The sequence below is a fragment of the Amphibalanus amphitrite genome, unplaced genomic scaffold (genome assembly GCF_019059575.1).
Source record: "Amphibalanus amphitrite isolate SeventyFive unplaced genomic scaffold, NRLGWU_Aamphi_draft 000137F_arrow, whole genome shotgun sequence".
Taxonomy (NCBI): domain Eukaryota; kingdom Metazoa; phylum Arthropoda; class Thecostraca; order Balanomorpha; family Balanidae; genus Amphibalanus; species Amphibalanus amphitrite.
This window is the reverse complement of record NW_024881632.1, coordinates 624,776-640,029: the sequence shown is the minus strand read 5'-3', so window position 1 is coordinate 640,029 and position 15,254 is coordinate 624,776. Positions and strand designations below refer to the sequence as shown.

The 15,254-nt window shown below is 46.8% G+C and overlaps 1 protein-coding gene across 2 annotated transcripts in view; it reads left to right on the top strand.

The window, feature by feature from the left end:
• The first annotated feature begins 8,015 nt into the window (after positions 1-8,015).
• The window catches only part of LOC122382323 (MTRF1L release factor glutamine methyltransferase-like), an 87,445-nt gene continuing 80,206 nt past the window's right edge, over positions 8,016-15,254 (top strand). The window contains exons 1-3 of one of the 2 annotated variants that reach the window (XM_043367506.1): positions 8,016-8,089; positions 8,332-8,566; positions 9,342-9,427. In XM_043367506.1, the coding sequence (XP_043223441.1) occupies positions 8,046-8,089; positions 8,332-8,566; positions 9,342-9,427 (365 nt within the window). In that variant the 5' untranslated portion in view covers positions 8,016-8,045. Of the gene's footprint in view, positions 8,112-8,331; positions 8,567-9,341; positions 9,428-15,254 lie in introns of both variants that reach the window. The other variant, XM_043367507.1, reaches the window with a different exon arrangement.

Here is a 15,254-nt window from a genome sequence, read left to right as displayed (position 1 = left end):
CATATGCATCAAAATTATTTATCGCATTAGTATTCACTGGTAAATAATAATCAGAAGCTAAGCGTTTCATAAGAGCACCCAGTCAGTTTTCTGACGCAATTGACGGCAATCACGTGTGCTGTCCGTGCTCCATTTACCCACCGAATGGGTGGCTCAGACCAATTCCAAGAAGGCGCCGCCTGGGACCGATCGACCGGCCGCAGCTCGGGCAGCCTCTACATGAGCACCGCTCGCTCCGGTTGCCATGCAGACGGACGCGTCAGCCGACCGGTCAATGCCGAGCACTCGCGGCGTCTCTGTGCGCCGCGGCCGTCGTCATGACGACCGCTGACGTCACCAGGTGCCTCCGGTGGCGGCCGAGGTCGTCAATGATTCAGGTGCAGCGGTCGCGGCCCGCCCGCGGCTCGGCTGTGCTCGTCAGCTGCGTGCGTCAGGTCAGAGGTCACAGTCCCGGCGCGGCCGACCGGCCGACCGGCCCTGCGCTGCGGGTCGATACGGGGGCTGGGCTGGTTGTGGAGCGCATGGGACACCGGGCGCCAGGGTGCAGATTGAATACTGGGGCTTTGCTGGCCGCAGGGCCGAGCACCACATGAAATGCCAAAGGATAGGAAATGCAGAGGATATGGATAGTGCGTAACGTTATGCATTATGCTCACGGTTTGCACTCGAATTTCTGTCATTAACCCGCGCCCCGCTGAGGGTCCTGGATTTCCACGCCCTGTTGGGGGAGGTGTTTGAGCACCCCCCCCCCCCTCTAACTCAGCTTTTGGGCCCCGTAGTGATACGAAGCGCGTCAAAAATAATGACAAAATAATTTGAACAGTCACTGTTTTGGTCAGGTGAAGCCAGGTCACCAGAGGTCACTGAAAGCCAAATTTCACCGATTTTCAGGCCGAAAGTCGGCAATTAGCAGCAAGCCTATGCATACCTAACTTGGAAACTAATAGAGCTGGAGCGCTCCGAAAAAGCGCATTTGGTAGCCCTCTTAACCAGCGTAGGGCTATCGGCGGACCCTACAACCCGTAGGGGGGACGTTTCGGCCCCCCTAAGATCTCGGAAACTTACCGGCCGATTTTCAAAATTCAAACAGCGTTCGATAGCCCCACCAAGGAACTACCTTGTAACCAAATTTCATTGACCTAGGTCAAACCGATGACGTCACAGGTCAGGTCAAAGGTCGGATTTTCACCGTTCACAGGCATTTCAAGAAATGTGTTGTAAAATCGAGTAAATTGGTAAGTTATTGAAAACCATCGATGGTACACTGTTCGTCAAACACATACTTTGCTATCCGAGGTCACTGATACCAGGTCAGGTCACAGAGGTCAGGTCACTGAGGGTCTCAATATGAAAGTGTCGTGTTATACATGTTTTATGGTCCATTTTACATGACAAATGCGAGTATGTGGGTCAGGCAGCCTTTGAGGCCAGCTTAGATCACGTTTTGGTGAAGGTCAGGTCAAGGTCAGGTCAAATTAGATCAAATTTCAAAGTTGATATTTTTGCATAAATAGGGTATCGTTTCGATGCAGCTCGTTACGGGGAGTCTAATGGTGGTCTTCGTTTTGTTTGCCCTACGTGGTCTAGAATTGCCAAAAATTGAGTCTGGAAATTTGATGTCATCATTTTTGAACAGTTTTATCGCTATAACTTGGCCAAAAAACGAGATATGGATCTGAAGTTTGGTATGTAGATAGAAAACAGTTGGTACCATCACATATACCGGTTTTTTTTTTCGAAACTCAAAACAAAACTTTTTGGATTTTTTGGCTATTATATCCAAAAAATACTTTTTTATTTTTAGGGGTCAAAACTCAACAATTCCAAAAAAAAATCGAGATAGCAGTTTTGTAGTACTGTCAATTCTACACCTTTTATGTCTTGATTATTTTTCTGTATCTTCAAATCTGTAGGCCTGACAGCTCTTCTCGCGAAGGTCTTGTTTCGGTCGAAAATGACAGAACATGACGTCATTATGACGTCATTTGTGGCCAACCTATTATAGTCTCTAAAAAATCTTTTGGTCACGATGTGTAAAATTGATGTCCGGCGGGATCCTGAAAGTTTGGTGGCGATATCTTTAGCCGTTTAGGAGATATCGACGGAAAAGGACAGGGGGGCGTTTCGGCCCCCCTACGGGGCACGGGTTATTAATGCTCTTTCTGAATATTCTCTCCGATTTGACCTATCGTCAGCGGTTTTACCTGCAGGGGAAAAACTGCAAAATAGACGATTTTTCCGGGGACAGTTTTTTTTGCAATAACGTTTGACTCAAACCTTGCACGAGCGTACTTTTACCGCCATCGTGTTCCCCTCGTCAAGACGCATCGAACATAGTATTTGATTTTGAAAGGTCGACTTGAAAAGTTGACCTCAGGTCAAGGTTGACCTGACCGGAAATGGTCATGTTGCAAATCAGTCGATCCGTATCGTATCGTCAAACTGAACACGTTACACACTAAGGTGTTTTTCACCGCTCTAGCATGCCTCTATCAAAAGTTATTCGCGAAAAATTGTAAAATAAGTAGTAGGTACCATTCGTGACCCGAGATGACCTCAGGGGCATAAACATGGGTGGGGCATAAACATGGGTCACGAGTAGTATTTTCATGTTCAATGTGTCATAGTTACTTGTGATTCAGCGTTTGAGAGTGGTTAAAATTCAAAAGAGGCACCTTGCAATTTTCTTGCATCGACTTATAATGGGGAAGTCCCAAAATCGACCTGACCTTAGGACACCGATATCAAAATTCCGAGGTAAATATTTCGTACATACTATTACTTTTATCAATCACTGACATTTTCAAAGCCATCGGTCACTCGGTGTAGCTATGACAGACATTGAAATTGTTTATGAGGCGAGGTCACTTGAAGTGACTTGGTGATCTAACCTTGGGCGACCTTTGTCTGAAATTTTTACATGTGCAGAAAAGATGTACTGATAAGGTGTGCCAAAAATAAGATATTCGCGAAAAACCACAGGGAAGTGTTCAAACAACCCCCCCCCCCCTTCAGCAGGGCGCGGGTTAACCCGGGCGGGCCCGGGTAGTAATCTCAGCCACCGCACCCCCGGGGGTGGAGCGGGTTTTGACCCCCTTCTTTCTCCGTAAATAAAGATGCCATGGAAACGAAAACGGCACCAAACGGAATGTCTCCATACAATTCTACATCATCTGTTTTTTTTTTTTTTTTTTACTTCAGGTCGGTTACGGCAGTGCTTACCATAGCGATCTCTATGGTGCTGACTGCTGACGAGCTCGATAAGCCAGCACAATGGATGTCTTTTCAAAATACTTACACCACGAGCACACATAAATACAAGTTCAACAACAAATATTCATGTCAGTTTGAGTGTCGGTAAATGCCTATTTATCAACACTTCAAAACTGCATATGGTCTACGGTTCTACCTAATTGCATGTAAGCATGAATCTCTATTTTTCTTTACGGGCTCATGTCCAACTGCCTCAGGGCCATGGAACGGAAGAGAATATCTTATTTTGTTCAGATGCATTGAACGTGTTTATCACTATTTTGAAATTCCCTCCCATTCCAGGCATATTCACTCAAGGAGGTGGGGTCGCTCATCGGGAAGGGTCGCTAATAGGAACATTTACCCTGCAGCATATGAGACCTAACATGTGTCAAGGTGTCAAGGTCAAGTGTCAACCAAAGTCATCCAAGGCCAGATTCGAGGTCACATGAGGTCAGCATAAAACTTGACTATTTCCATACAAAATATATGTCAATCGACGTGCTTTGACGCGACGAATGCTTTGATAACACCAGAGCTCTAGGGCCATGTTTGTTGAGGTTATTTGCGGAAAGCTTAAAAGCTCAGTTCGGGGTCTTTTACTTGACCTCTAACCTCAGGTCACCATTTTTTCTTTTTTTTCATATGCAAGGCCATGCTTGCAACTTGTCATTAGGTAACTCCAAACTCTTTGTTTGACAGCTCTTTACTTTAAAGTAAACATCTGTGCGTGGCTGGGTTGAGCTAGGCTAGGTTTGGTTGGGTCAGGTTAAGGTGGGTTAGGTCAGGTCAAGTTATATTTTTTAGCGATGCGTACTTTTTCCCTTGCGTGCTTTCGCGATGCTTTTGTCCCCGAATCTGAGCCCACATGGTGCGATCACTGCGTCACCTATATGTGCTGACCCGGCTGGATGGCCACTGAGCCGTGCACGGTGTAGGTGCAGCGCCTAGAGGGCGCGGTCTGAGCTGCACCTGCAGAGGATCCGAGTAGAGCATACTGGCAGTGTGCACTGTGCACTGTGCACTCACTGTCCGATTGGGATCCGATACCGACCTGGGCTTCTCGGGGTCACTCGGAGCCACAATCGCATCCCAGCTTCACAGGGCCCCAACCACAACAGCACATAGGGGAGACCCGGGAGGTATGGGCTAGTGATGTCAGTTACTGAAAATCGGAATACCGATACCAAACCAAATACCAACCAAAACCGTGGAGAAATACCGAAACCAAACCAACTTGGGAACATGAGGGAAATACCAACTTTTTACCGATTTCTTAGCGTCTTATACATTAGTGGGGGCTCATGATACCAACAAAATACCAAACACATTAGGATTGAAATACCAAATACCAAGTTGGTATCGGTTTGGTATCGGTATACCAAAAAGTCGGTATCCGATTGACATCTCTAGTATGGGCCCCCTGGAGGTATGGGCCATCGCAGTTTTGAAGAAGCGTTGCGTAGTATACATCACTGGCGGTGTACAATGCACGCGGTCAGGCTGCCGGGCGCCTGTTCGTTATTTAGCAAATAGTGCTGGGAAACGTCGCGCTCGGCTACAAGGTTGTCAAGTGACGTCCATTTTAGCTCAGCTAATAACGGCGTGACAAGGTCTCGCCGTTTTGCCCCCTTCACCACCTGTGCACAATGGTTCAACACTTTTTGTAAGCGATGCCGTTGGGTTGCATTGCAGCCGGCCCACACAGAAGAGCAATAACTGAGACGCGGAAAAAGAAGTGATTCAACAATCATTTTCTTCACAGGTTCTGGCAATTTGCCAGCCATTTTTTATAGTCCACCAAGAGTGGCATAACACCGTCTAACTATACTAGAAACATGCTTCTCAAACGTTAATCCTCCGTCAACATCCATCCCCAACACTTTCACCGCCGGGGAAGGTCTAATCGAAACATCGCCGAATTGCACAGAAAACTCGGAGGATGACTGCCGCTTACTTGACTTAATTAGTACGAGGTCGGTTTTGTTAGGGTTAATTTGCAAACTGTTTTCACTAAACCAGCTGTGCACGGTGGCTACGGTGCGTTCGACGCTCACTTTGAGTCCCGACAGGTTACTGGGCTTACTCTGATGTAAAAGTTGCACATCATCCGCATACATCACCATTTAGGAGCCCTCCATTTCCAGGTATGACACTAAATCATTTGTAAAAATTAAAAATAGTACTGGGCCGATCAGGGACCCCTGGATTACGCCATGCGTAATCCAGGGGTCCCGAATCTGGACGGAGGTGTCCCGATGATCTGGGCTGAATCCGGGCTGCGACATAGTGTCGTTTATTTGTACATTTTGCCCTGCCGAGGTCAAACGGGGTCACATATCGAGAAGCGGTTTTAAAGGAAAGTTATTACGGCCAATGGGATACCCGATGATGTGCTTTGATTTGGAATTCGGTCAATCCCTCTACTCGAAAACTGCTGTGCAAGTGTATTTTCGACATAGCCCACAAATGACCTTAGGTCATAGCATAACCTTGAGAGGTCAAATGGGTATTGGGAAAGTAAGATTAGATGCTGGCGAGTCGATTGGTGCCATTTTTTGCGCTCTTGCTCTACTGGGTGGGCAACAATCTGCTGTGCAAATTTGGGCCACGTGACCTTTGCTGACCTCTGTAGGTCAAACGGCTGCGAGTGCCGCCGAATGACTCGGACTGTGGATTTGGCATGTCAGGACCTACATTGTGTGCGAGTTTCAGCTTGATCGGAGGTGTCCCGAATCTGGGCTGAATCCGGGCTGAATCTGGGCTAAATATGGGCTGTCTTGATGGACATCGGGGGCTCGGCTGCGGGTTGTAGTTATGGATTTATGGAACGTTTACGTGATTCAGATTGGCCGGACTGGGCCGGACGGCGTGGAATCTTCGTCGTCTGCGGTCAGTGGGTGGGCCACAATCTGCTGTGCAAATTTGGGCCACGTGACCTTTGCTGACCTCTGTAGGTCAAATGGCTGGGAGTGCCGCCGAATGACTCGGACTGTGGATTGACCCATGTCATGCAAGGCCTCGTCTAACATGTTAACTGGGGGGGCCAAACCCCCGCAGTCACCGGCCTGGCCCCCCCAGTCAGGGCAAAAAGTCACTACTGGGGGGGCCGGCAATAGCCAAAAGGCAAACGAATTTTTAGTTCAAGGCGTCAGTGCACATAAAAGCAAATGTGTAAACGAAACATGGATGGAATGTGAGCACATTGATACCTACCCGATTACTTAGGCCTGTTATCAAATGTTTATTTTGTTAACCTCCCTTTACCATTTTTTTTTTTCGCTCAGCAATATGTTACATGTCGTCTTTTCGGGCGCCCAATTCCGTGTCTCGGATATTCTTTTTTATACATAAATTTAGTCCGAATCTTTTGAATGGAAGAATTCACAAGGACAGAGCCCCCGCTAATCAGAGCTTGTTGCGTTGGCTCTGCCCTCTACCCTCCGATCGCGCATTTCCTGATCTATGGCAGAATTTAGAGCTCAAAGTTTTACGTATGCACATAGCCGCGCACGGCCGGTCCCCTCACTGACTTCGACTGGTTACGGCCTGCTTCTAATCGTAATGAAGCAGGATCCCGTGGTGGTCGTACGTAGGCGCAGATTGGTGGTCTGTCTGTGGGGACGGGAACTGACAGCTGGATTATCTAAAGAAGTCGGCGTGGAGTCCCGGTGGGCAAATGCCAGCCAAATGCCAGCCTGTAGGGTCCCAACGGGCCTCAAATTGCACTACTTCACGGGAAATCTTCATTTTTTGTTTAGTTTATACTGCCTCTGACAACCTTAAGGTTGTGTCGGAGCTCCACGGCGATTACGACTTACGGAGAATCCACCTGAGAAGCAATCAGTCTCCAAGTTGATACGTAGGCATTACACTAGTCTGAGGGGACCCTAGTGGGAAAATACTGTCTCCACTCAGCTTGATCCTTAAAGCCTGGTATGGATCATAATAAAGCCAGTGTGGGCTACCATAGAGGCCGGCGTGGGTCCAGAAGCTGGTATTAGCCCTCAGAACTCGGCAGAGCTCAGAGTCAAGCACTCAGTCTATGCGTGTGGGCCCCCGACACAAGGCTCGGCATGTAAATTCCATAGACAAGGCACTGCCGCTCAAAAACGCTCAACACCGATAAGTGTGATTATTTCTGTCTGGTGGGGCAATGTGAGGAGGCTTCAAACTAATATAAAAGCATGGGTCGGATGGCCTATTATTTTTTCTTAAGTTTTCAAAAAAAAACATTGTGTCAGGGCTGTGATGAAAAATAAGTGGTCTAAATCCGGTGAGAAAAAAGGATTTGGGGGTACCCTAGGTTTGGCTCCTTCAGGCTCTGGCCCCCCCAGTGAAAATTCCTTAGACGAGGCCCTGATGTCATGGCCTACATTGTGTGCGAGTTTCAGCTTGATCGGAGGTGTCCCGAATCTGGGCTGAATCCGGGCTGAATCTGGGCTGAATATGGTCTTGATGGACATCGGGGGCTCGGCTGCGGGTTGTAGTTATGGATTTATGGAATGCGACAGATTGGCCGGACGGCGTGGAATCTTCGTCGTCTGCGGTCTGAGAGACATCAAACGCGGGGTTATTGTCTACTCTACACCAGACAATCCAATTAAACGTAAACCTAAACCATAGATGAAGGAGAACTCACGGTATATAGAGAACTTTTCATCCATGCCGTAACTCTCCTTGCAGTAAATTAGCAATCTGCAGCTGTCATCTAGCGTACGTGACCTTGAATAAAATAGCAAACCTTGGTAGTGGCGCGCACGTGCGGTTGCACGTGGCTACTGCGCGTGTTCATGCAATTTTTTTCAAGTGTTTTCTCGCTCGAAGCCGGCTCGAAGTAGGTTTGGCCAAATTTTAGGGTGTGAATTATTCCTGATGAATTCCATACTTGTGCTTTGGAACTAGATATTAGAACAGACAACAGTGTCTTGCTGTGGAACAAGGAAAATTGGAAATGCATGATTTCCATGGACAAAGCACTTCAACTTACTCGATTATGTCGGTGGCAGGGTCCGGCAATAGCACAACGGGTTGTGGATTAATAATTAGAAACTCAATGCTGACTGTTATTTTTTTCAGAGTTGGTCAAGATATGCATTCTCTCAAGTTCTCAACTATCCTCAGGAAATTAGAGGCTTGTCAGCCTCACCCTAATTGGGTTCTTTCACTTGTTATTCATAGAAAGGTTCATGCTGTCGGTAATACCATAGATGAACTTTTACAGCACTGGAAATCCGTGTTTGTTGGTGCTGAGATCTCAGAGCCAGAAGCCTCCATACAGCACTTAATGGGTGCTTCTCTGCAGTGCTCAACGGTAAGCACAAAAAAAGCAAATTAGGGCAGTGCTTCACGTTATGCTGCCAGTGTGCTGACGTCATAGTGGGCAATTCTGGCGCATGATTGCCTCAATTTTAAGTGACATCAATTATGTGGTTAAAGTAGACATCCTTGTGAAATAAAGTGATGTCTTCAGCAGCATCAAATTTTACTTCTATGCTGGTGATGTCATTCAATATTGTTGCAAGCATGCTCCAAAATTGCCCACTATGAAGTATGATGTCAGCAACTTAGACAGCAGCGGCTGTGGAACACCGCCTAGGTACCTACTTGGAATCAATATTCAATATCTTGCTTGGTTCATTTTTTTTTCAGGCTAATGCTAAACATTTTTTTTTTAAGTCTAAGATCTTGTAATCCACATCAGGGGAAACAAGTGATGCAGAATTCTTTCTTCTTAAAGAACAGTAAATTTTTTAAAGATTTCAAAACATTGCAAATTTCTGAGCTTCATCTAAATGTTCGGAAAGTGGCAGGAAATGCTGAATAACACAGACTTCAGTGCGATGTGGCTGGGGTGTAAGATAGAGGTAAGAAATTTCTGCCATTTTCCCTGCAACTCCTCAAGCTCATTAACTGTCAGACTGTTTAATAATCTTTGGACACGCTCTGAGTCTGCTTCCACATGGGATAAGGCTTAGCTGTTTTCAACAAAGCAGGGTTGCAGTGCACACACACTCACACACATGCCATAATGCTCTTCATAAACAATGTTAAACATTACATTTGTTTTGTTTGGTTTTTGCTTTCAGGGAGATCTACGCCATATGGGAAATGCTGTTTTGACTGCACAGCAGTTGAGAGATCTAGAGAGACGCTGTCTTTGTCGCCTGCAAAGGTAAGTTAGCTTGACTTAATAATTGTATTCGCTGGTCTGTTGTATCCCGACGGTTAAAATGTACCGATGTGCTGTACCGTGGGAGGTGTTTCGCTCAAACACAGTGTTATCTGCAGAGAATTAAATTAAATGTTATACGTTTGATGGTCTCAGCTAATCAAAGGATATCACATCACTTAAACACAAGTTGATAATAACACATTTGCAGTAAGTAGCAAAACATCCTACAAACATACGAGTGAGGGGCCGTAAAGGCGGTGCCGCTGCGCTCCCTCTCCGGATGTTGGCCGCTGCGTGTTCCGGACGGGGTCCGCTGCGCTCTGGACGTTGGCCGCTGCGGGTGTCCTGCTTAGAGCCTCGGGAGGATCTCGCGGAAACCAACCTACTGGCCCATGGGGCTTGAGAAGGCGTACTGGATGGACCACAGCACACAGGACAGCTGCGTTGCCAGTTGCCGCGGCTTTTTGAGCTCTGTTTTACAGAGTCTGCCACCTTCTGAATGGTTTCCTCTGTTCTCACGCTGCAGTTTCTACCGGTTTGTCTCCTGGTTGAACTGCCTTCTTGAACTTTTCCATCCACCTTCTTGTTCTTCACAGCTTTTGGTTGGCGCTAAATCAGCTCTAAGATGGTCAAAATTAAACTTCAAGGAACAGTCGCCGAGCCTTGTAGATTTTTTTTGTACATTATAGGCCTCTGCAGTAAAAGCCATCTGTACGTCCGTCTGCATCCTAAGACAGTTATTTTATGATTTTCTGTCAAGCCGTGATGTCTTTTATCAGCACGTGAAATTTTAACAATATAGCTCATGCGATAAAAAATCACGAGCATAACACATGAGTACCATTTTAAAACGGACACCAGGGCCCAATCTTACCAATGCCGTGAATAGGCAAAATGCCGTGAATGGAGCCCATTCACGGCAACGGCATATTACCAATGCCGTGGATAGCTATTCACGCCGTCTCATTCACGGCATGCGGTCGATGTTTATCCACGGCATTTTGGCAGTGCTTTAACATGGGCAGTGGCACAAGCTGCCGCGAGAGCGGCAGAACAAACGCAAATAATCAGCTGTTTGCGCTGTCGGTGGCCGTTCCATTCACGCCACCTTTTAGTGCCGTGAATGGCGGGTGTTGTGAAAGGGATAGGCCGTTGGGAGGATGTTACTATGCAGAGGCGGATCCAGCTCAGAGGTTTGGGGGGGGGGGGGCAAACCATAAAAATTTATCGATTCTTGCCATGCATCGTCCATAGGCGTAATGTTAAAATCATGCCGTTTGGGGGGGGGCAAATGCCCATTTTGCCCCCCCCCCTGGATCCGCCACTGTTACTATGCAATATTTGACACTATTATTATTTTTTAAAGGGAGATAATGAGCTTTCTTTTTTCTTAAATAAAAATTACTCGACATCTATACTATTTCTACTGTAGTTTCTATAAAATATGAAAATTTCCTAGCACATTTTCGTATGTGAAAAAGGTTTTTATTTTTGCAAAAAAGAAGCAGTACTTGCATTACTTGTAACACCCACCGAAATGCGTTGTCCTTCTCTATAAAAAAGTCGCAGTATATGGCGCTTTTGTTTCAAACAGCGACGCTTGGGTTTTTGTTTATGTTATCGCCTTGTCGTTGCTTGGTTGTAAGGATTCTAATTTGAATTAGAGTTAATTCGGTTTAGAATTAATTAGATTCTAATTCGGGGGTACATAGTGCCTACTCTTCTTTGTTTCCAAGCGCCACAAATGAACGGCATGCGCCAGAAACGCAGCCAAATCTTGCGATTGCGACTACGAAATTCATTATTTTGGCCTCAGAGCCTGAAGCGAAAAATACAAGCATATTTATTTCAAAAAGACTTCAGGTTTGTCGAACGGTGTTATGAGAATTTTGATGACAGTACTGCATAAGTTTTTCAGTGATGCCGCAAAAGTGTTGTATCTATCTTCTTTTATTGTGCAGTCGGCGGGACCGATTCAAAATTGAGTCGTTGCTACTAAAATAGCAGCATATGGCGACAGATGATGAACAGGAAAAATAGTTGCGTAAATTTAGACATAAACCACCCCCAAAACATGAATATCTTTTGAAGGCACTATAGACGACCATTAACTAACTAGATGTGATGAAGATCAAATGTAATGAATACGCTCATTTTACAAAATTACATGCAAGTACCAAAAAGTGATGTAAGTACTTATTCAACGGTCATTTTCAGCGCTCCCCGCTAACGTGACTTCAAGTTGAGATATTTGCGGCAAGGTACCGAATTGAGCAAAATGGTTTTAATTTACATTATAACTTGTTGTGTTTTGTCAGAAAATGGTCCTAACTCAGATTTTGTGGAAAAAGGTCATAATCTCCCTTTAAGTAAATAATTCTTCATATAATGCCCTTGACATCTTAGAGCGACGATTACACGCATAGTGATTATTTCAAAAACATGTATTTTCCAGGGATAAAATCACACTCAAATCCATAAAAATAAACATGTTTATTCATTATATGGTCTTATTTTTCAAATCCATACGAGATCGTGGAGGCGATTTTAGCACCTGGGCCCAATCTTACCAATGCCAAACCTATCTATATGCTATAATATGGGTGTTTCAGTGTTTACCCCGTCCGGACGTCTCACAAACATAGGTACTTAATGATTTCTAAGTAAATATTTAAAACAATTAAATACCGTAAACTTGTTAAACAATTATATCAGCACTCACAATGCATATTTTACCACTTTCTGTCTGGCACAGACAGCTACGAAGCATGCTGTCTTCATGCGTCTCAATCTGACTTCTGAACTGGAAGCCTTTTTCTTGATATGGTTTTGAGATGTAGAAGAGTTTCTTCAATATTTTGAGGAATTCCTTTTGTTATCATGCTTGTCAAGGCTGCGGAGTCGATGGATTTTCGGCGACTCCGACTCAGACTGCGACTCCGGCTTTCAAAAACCAGCTCCGACTCCGACTCCGACTCCGGGCAGAATTGTCGACTCCGACCGACTCCAACTCCCGACTCCGACTCCGCAGACCTAGCAGGGCTGCGCCTGCGGAGTCGACAGATTTTCGGTGACTCCGACTCCGACTCCGGCTCGGGTTTCTAAAATCGACTCCGACTCCGACTCCGGTCACAACTGTCGACTCCGACCGACTCCGACTCCGACTCCGACTCCGACTCCGCAGCCCTGATGCTTGTAAAAAGCAGAAAAATAGGCTATAGCTTGAGCTGGCCCGGTGCATGAACCCAAAGTTTAAGCTTTACAAGCTGCATTTCAATTGCATTATTCCAATGACTTAAAAACAGCAGCGGAGCTATCACTAGGTCGTTACTTCAATAATTTTATCTAAGAATTGTTGCAATATCTTAACAGTAAGTAAATAGAAATGATGAGTAGCGACACGAAGTTGAAAACTAATCCACTCGATTTTCTCAGCGCAAGAATGTCCTCGCGGAAGCTCATTAGGCCAGTAATCCGCTTTTCAGAATTCTTTAGGCAGGCTTTAGTTTTTCATAGTTTGCTATCACGTTTTCCACAAATAACTTATCCTTCACACATATTATATATGTCTCTAAAACAAATAAACGCCCGACAAAACTTTAAATAGAGAGCTATACCTGTTCACAAGCATTACGCACAATTTCCAACAGCGAAGGTGACAAGAATTGACCAATCACATTGCGTGTTTTCTGCTGGCGCTGAATTGTACCGTGGGCAAAATGCGGTGAATAGAAATGCCGTGGTACGGCATAGGTAAGATTGGGTAAATGGAGTGCCGTGGATCAGCCGCCGTGGTAGGCATCCACGGCCTCTGCATCCACGGCATTGGTAAGATTGGGCCCTGGTACCTACATTCACGATACATACAGGGTGTCCGGAAATTGATTGCACACTGCCCATATTCACGTATCTCGCACGTGCTCCCGCCAAACCGGTTAGGGAGGTTCGCGACCCCGCCCCTGGGCACCCCAGCATGTCATGTGATCACGTGACCCAGCAGATGACCTGACCCCAGCCGCAGTGAGTGGCCACAGGTCGCTTTCCGAGAGGTAGTCTTCGCGCGCGGACCCCATATCGAGAATAGTGAGGGAGCACACTTTGACGACGCGCTACCGCGCGGTTGGAATGGTTGAAGCCGGGATGACGGTAGGCGATGTTGCCCGACAAGTGGGCGTATCTCGCCGTACCCTTCATTACTGACTGGTTCTCGACCACAGCGGTGCAGCACTGGAGAATCGCAAGGACCATGGGAGAAAAACTGTGCTGAGCAGTGTGGCCAAAATCGTGCTCGCTAAGGCCGTGCTGAAAAGACGCCAAGCGACGCGGAAACTGGCCCAAAAAATGACTGAGAAGGGTCAAGCGGTGTCGAAGACCACTGTTCACAACTACATGGCCCAGTGCCTGGGTCTCAAACCGCTCAATCTGCGCCGGCAGCCAAAACTGGCCGAAGCCCAGAAGCGGAAGCGTCTGGTATTTGCCCGGGAGCAGAAGAACTGGACCATTCAGGACTGGCGGCGCGTCTTGTTCAGCAATGAGTCTGTGTTCGAGCTCATGCTTCCGCTGAATCGCCAGAACGAGCGCGTCTGGGCGCACAGCAGTGCTGAAGTGCCTGCCATCGACAAGGTGAAGCAGCCGCTGAAAATCATGGCCTGAGCCATGATGAGTCATTAGGGCTTGTCAGAGCTCCACATCGTCTCCCGCGGTCAGACCGTGGCGGCCCAGTACTACGTGAAGGAGTTCTGAAGAAGTCTGCAGTGTCCGCGATAAGCGGAAGAGGCAGACGGGGGCGCCAACACAGGTCGAGCTGCTCCCGAAGATGTCCGAGGCGATCTTCCGGCAAGACAGTGCTTCAGCTCATCACGACGCCAGCACTCAACGGTGGTGCTGGGACAACTTCCCAGGGCTTTGGGACAAGGGTGTATGGCTGGGCAACAGCCCTGACCCGTCTCCCATCGAGAATTTGCGGGCTATCGTGCAGAGCGAGCTCGACATGATGGAGCCGGCTACCACCGAGCAGGCGCATATCAGGAACCTCCAGCGAGCGTGGCTTAGCATTAGTGTAGAGATACTGTATAACCTGATGTGTGGCATGCCCGACCGTATGAGGGAGTGTGTGCGATTGGGTGGAGGGTATATCGGTAAATAAACCATGACCCATGCATGTTTTGTTTCCTTGTAAAGTGGACTAGAAGAGTGTGCAATCAATTTCCGGACACCCTGTACATCCATATGCTTCTACAGGGTGTTAAAAAAAGTGAGCCCCCTAACTTATATTGCTTTTATCTCCGAAACCGTATGTCCTACGATAATGAGAGACCCCTTGTTGGAAAGAACGGTCAATTTCGGTTCTAGTAGGCTACCTAGTGTGGTTCTGAATGATCACGTATTACACCGAGAACGACCAGAACAAAATGTGTTGCGAGATCGAGTGAAACTTGGCGACGGCGGTATGCCCCCTAACTACGAGGGGGTACCCAAAAGTAACGGGAATCGTTCTCTGTAGGCCAAGCCAGTTGTAGCTCGGCATTGCCCTGCTAGGGGCAAACCAGTCTGGCCCCTGGGACTTAGTCTGCACCGTGAGGTGACTTAATAAAGAGGCGCGGCCGCGTGGCGCACGTATTTATTGAAGCACTCCCGCCCGATCCGTCGTTTTTTTATGCATAGCGGAACTGAGCAACAACGCGCATCTGTGAAATTTTGTTTCCTGCTGGGGAAGTCCGCGACTGAAACGGTTCCAATGCTTCAAGCAGCATACAAAAATGCTGCCGTGAGCAAGACGCGGGTTTATGAATGATTTTCGCACTTCAAAAGTGGTCAAATGTTATCC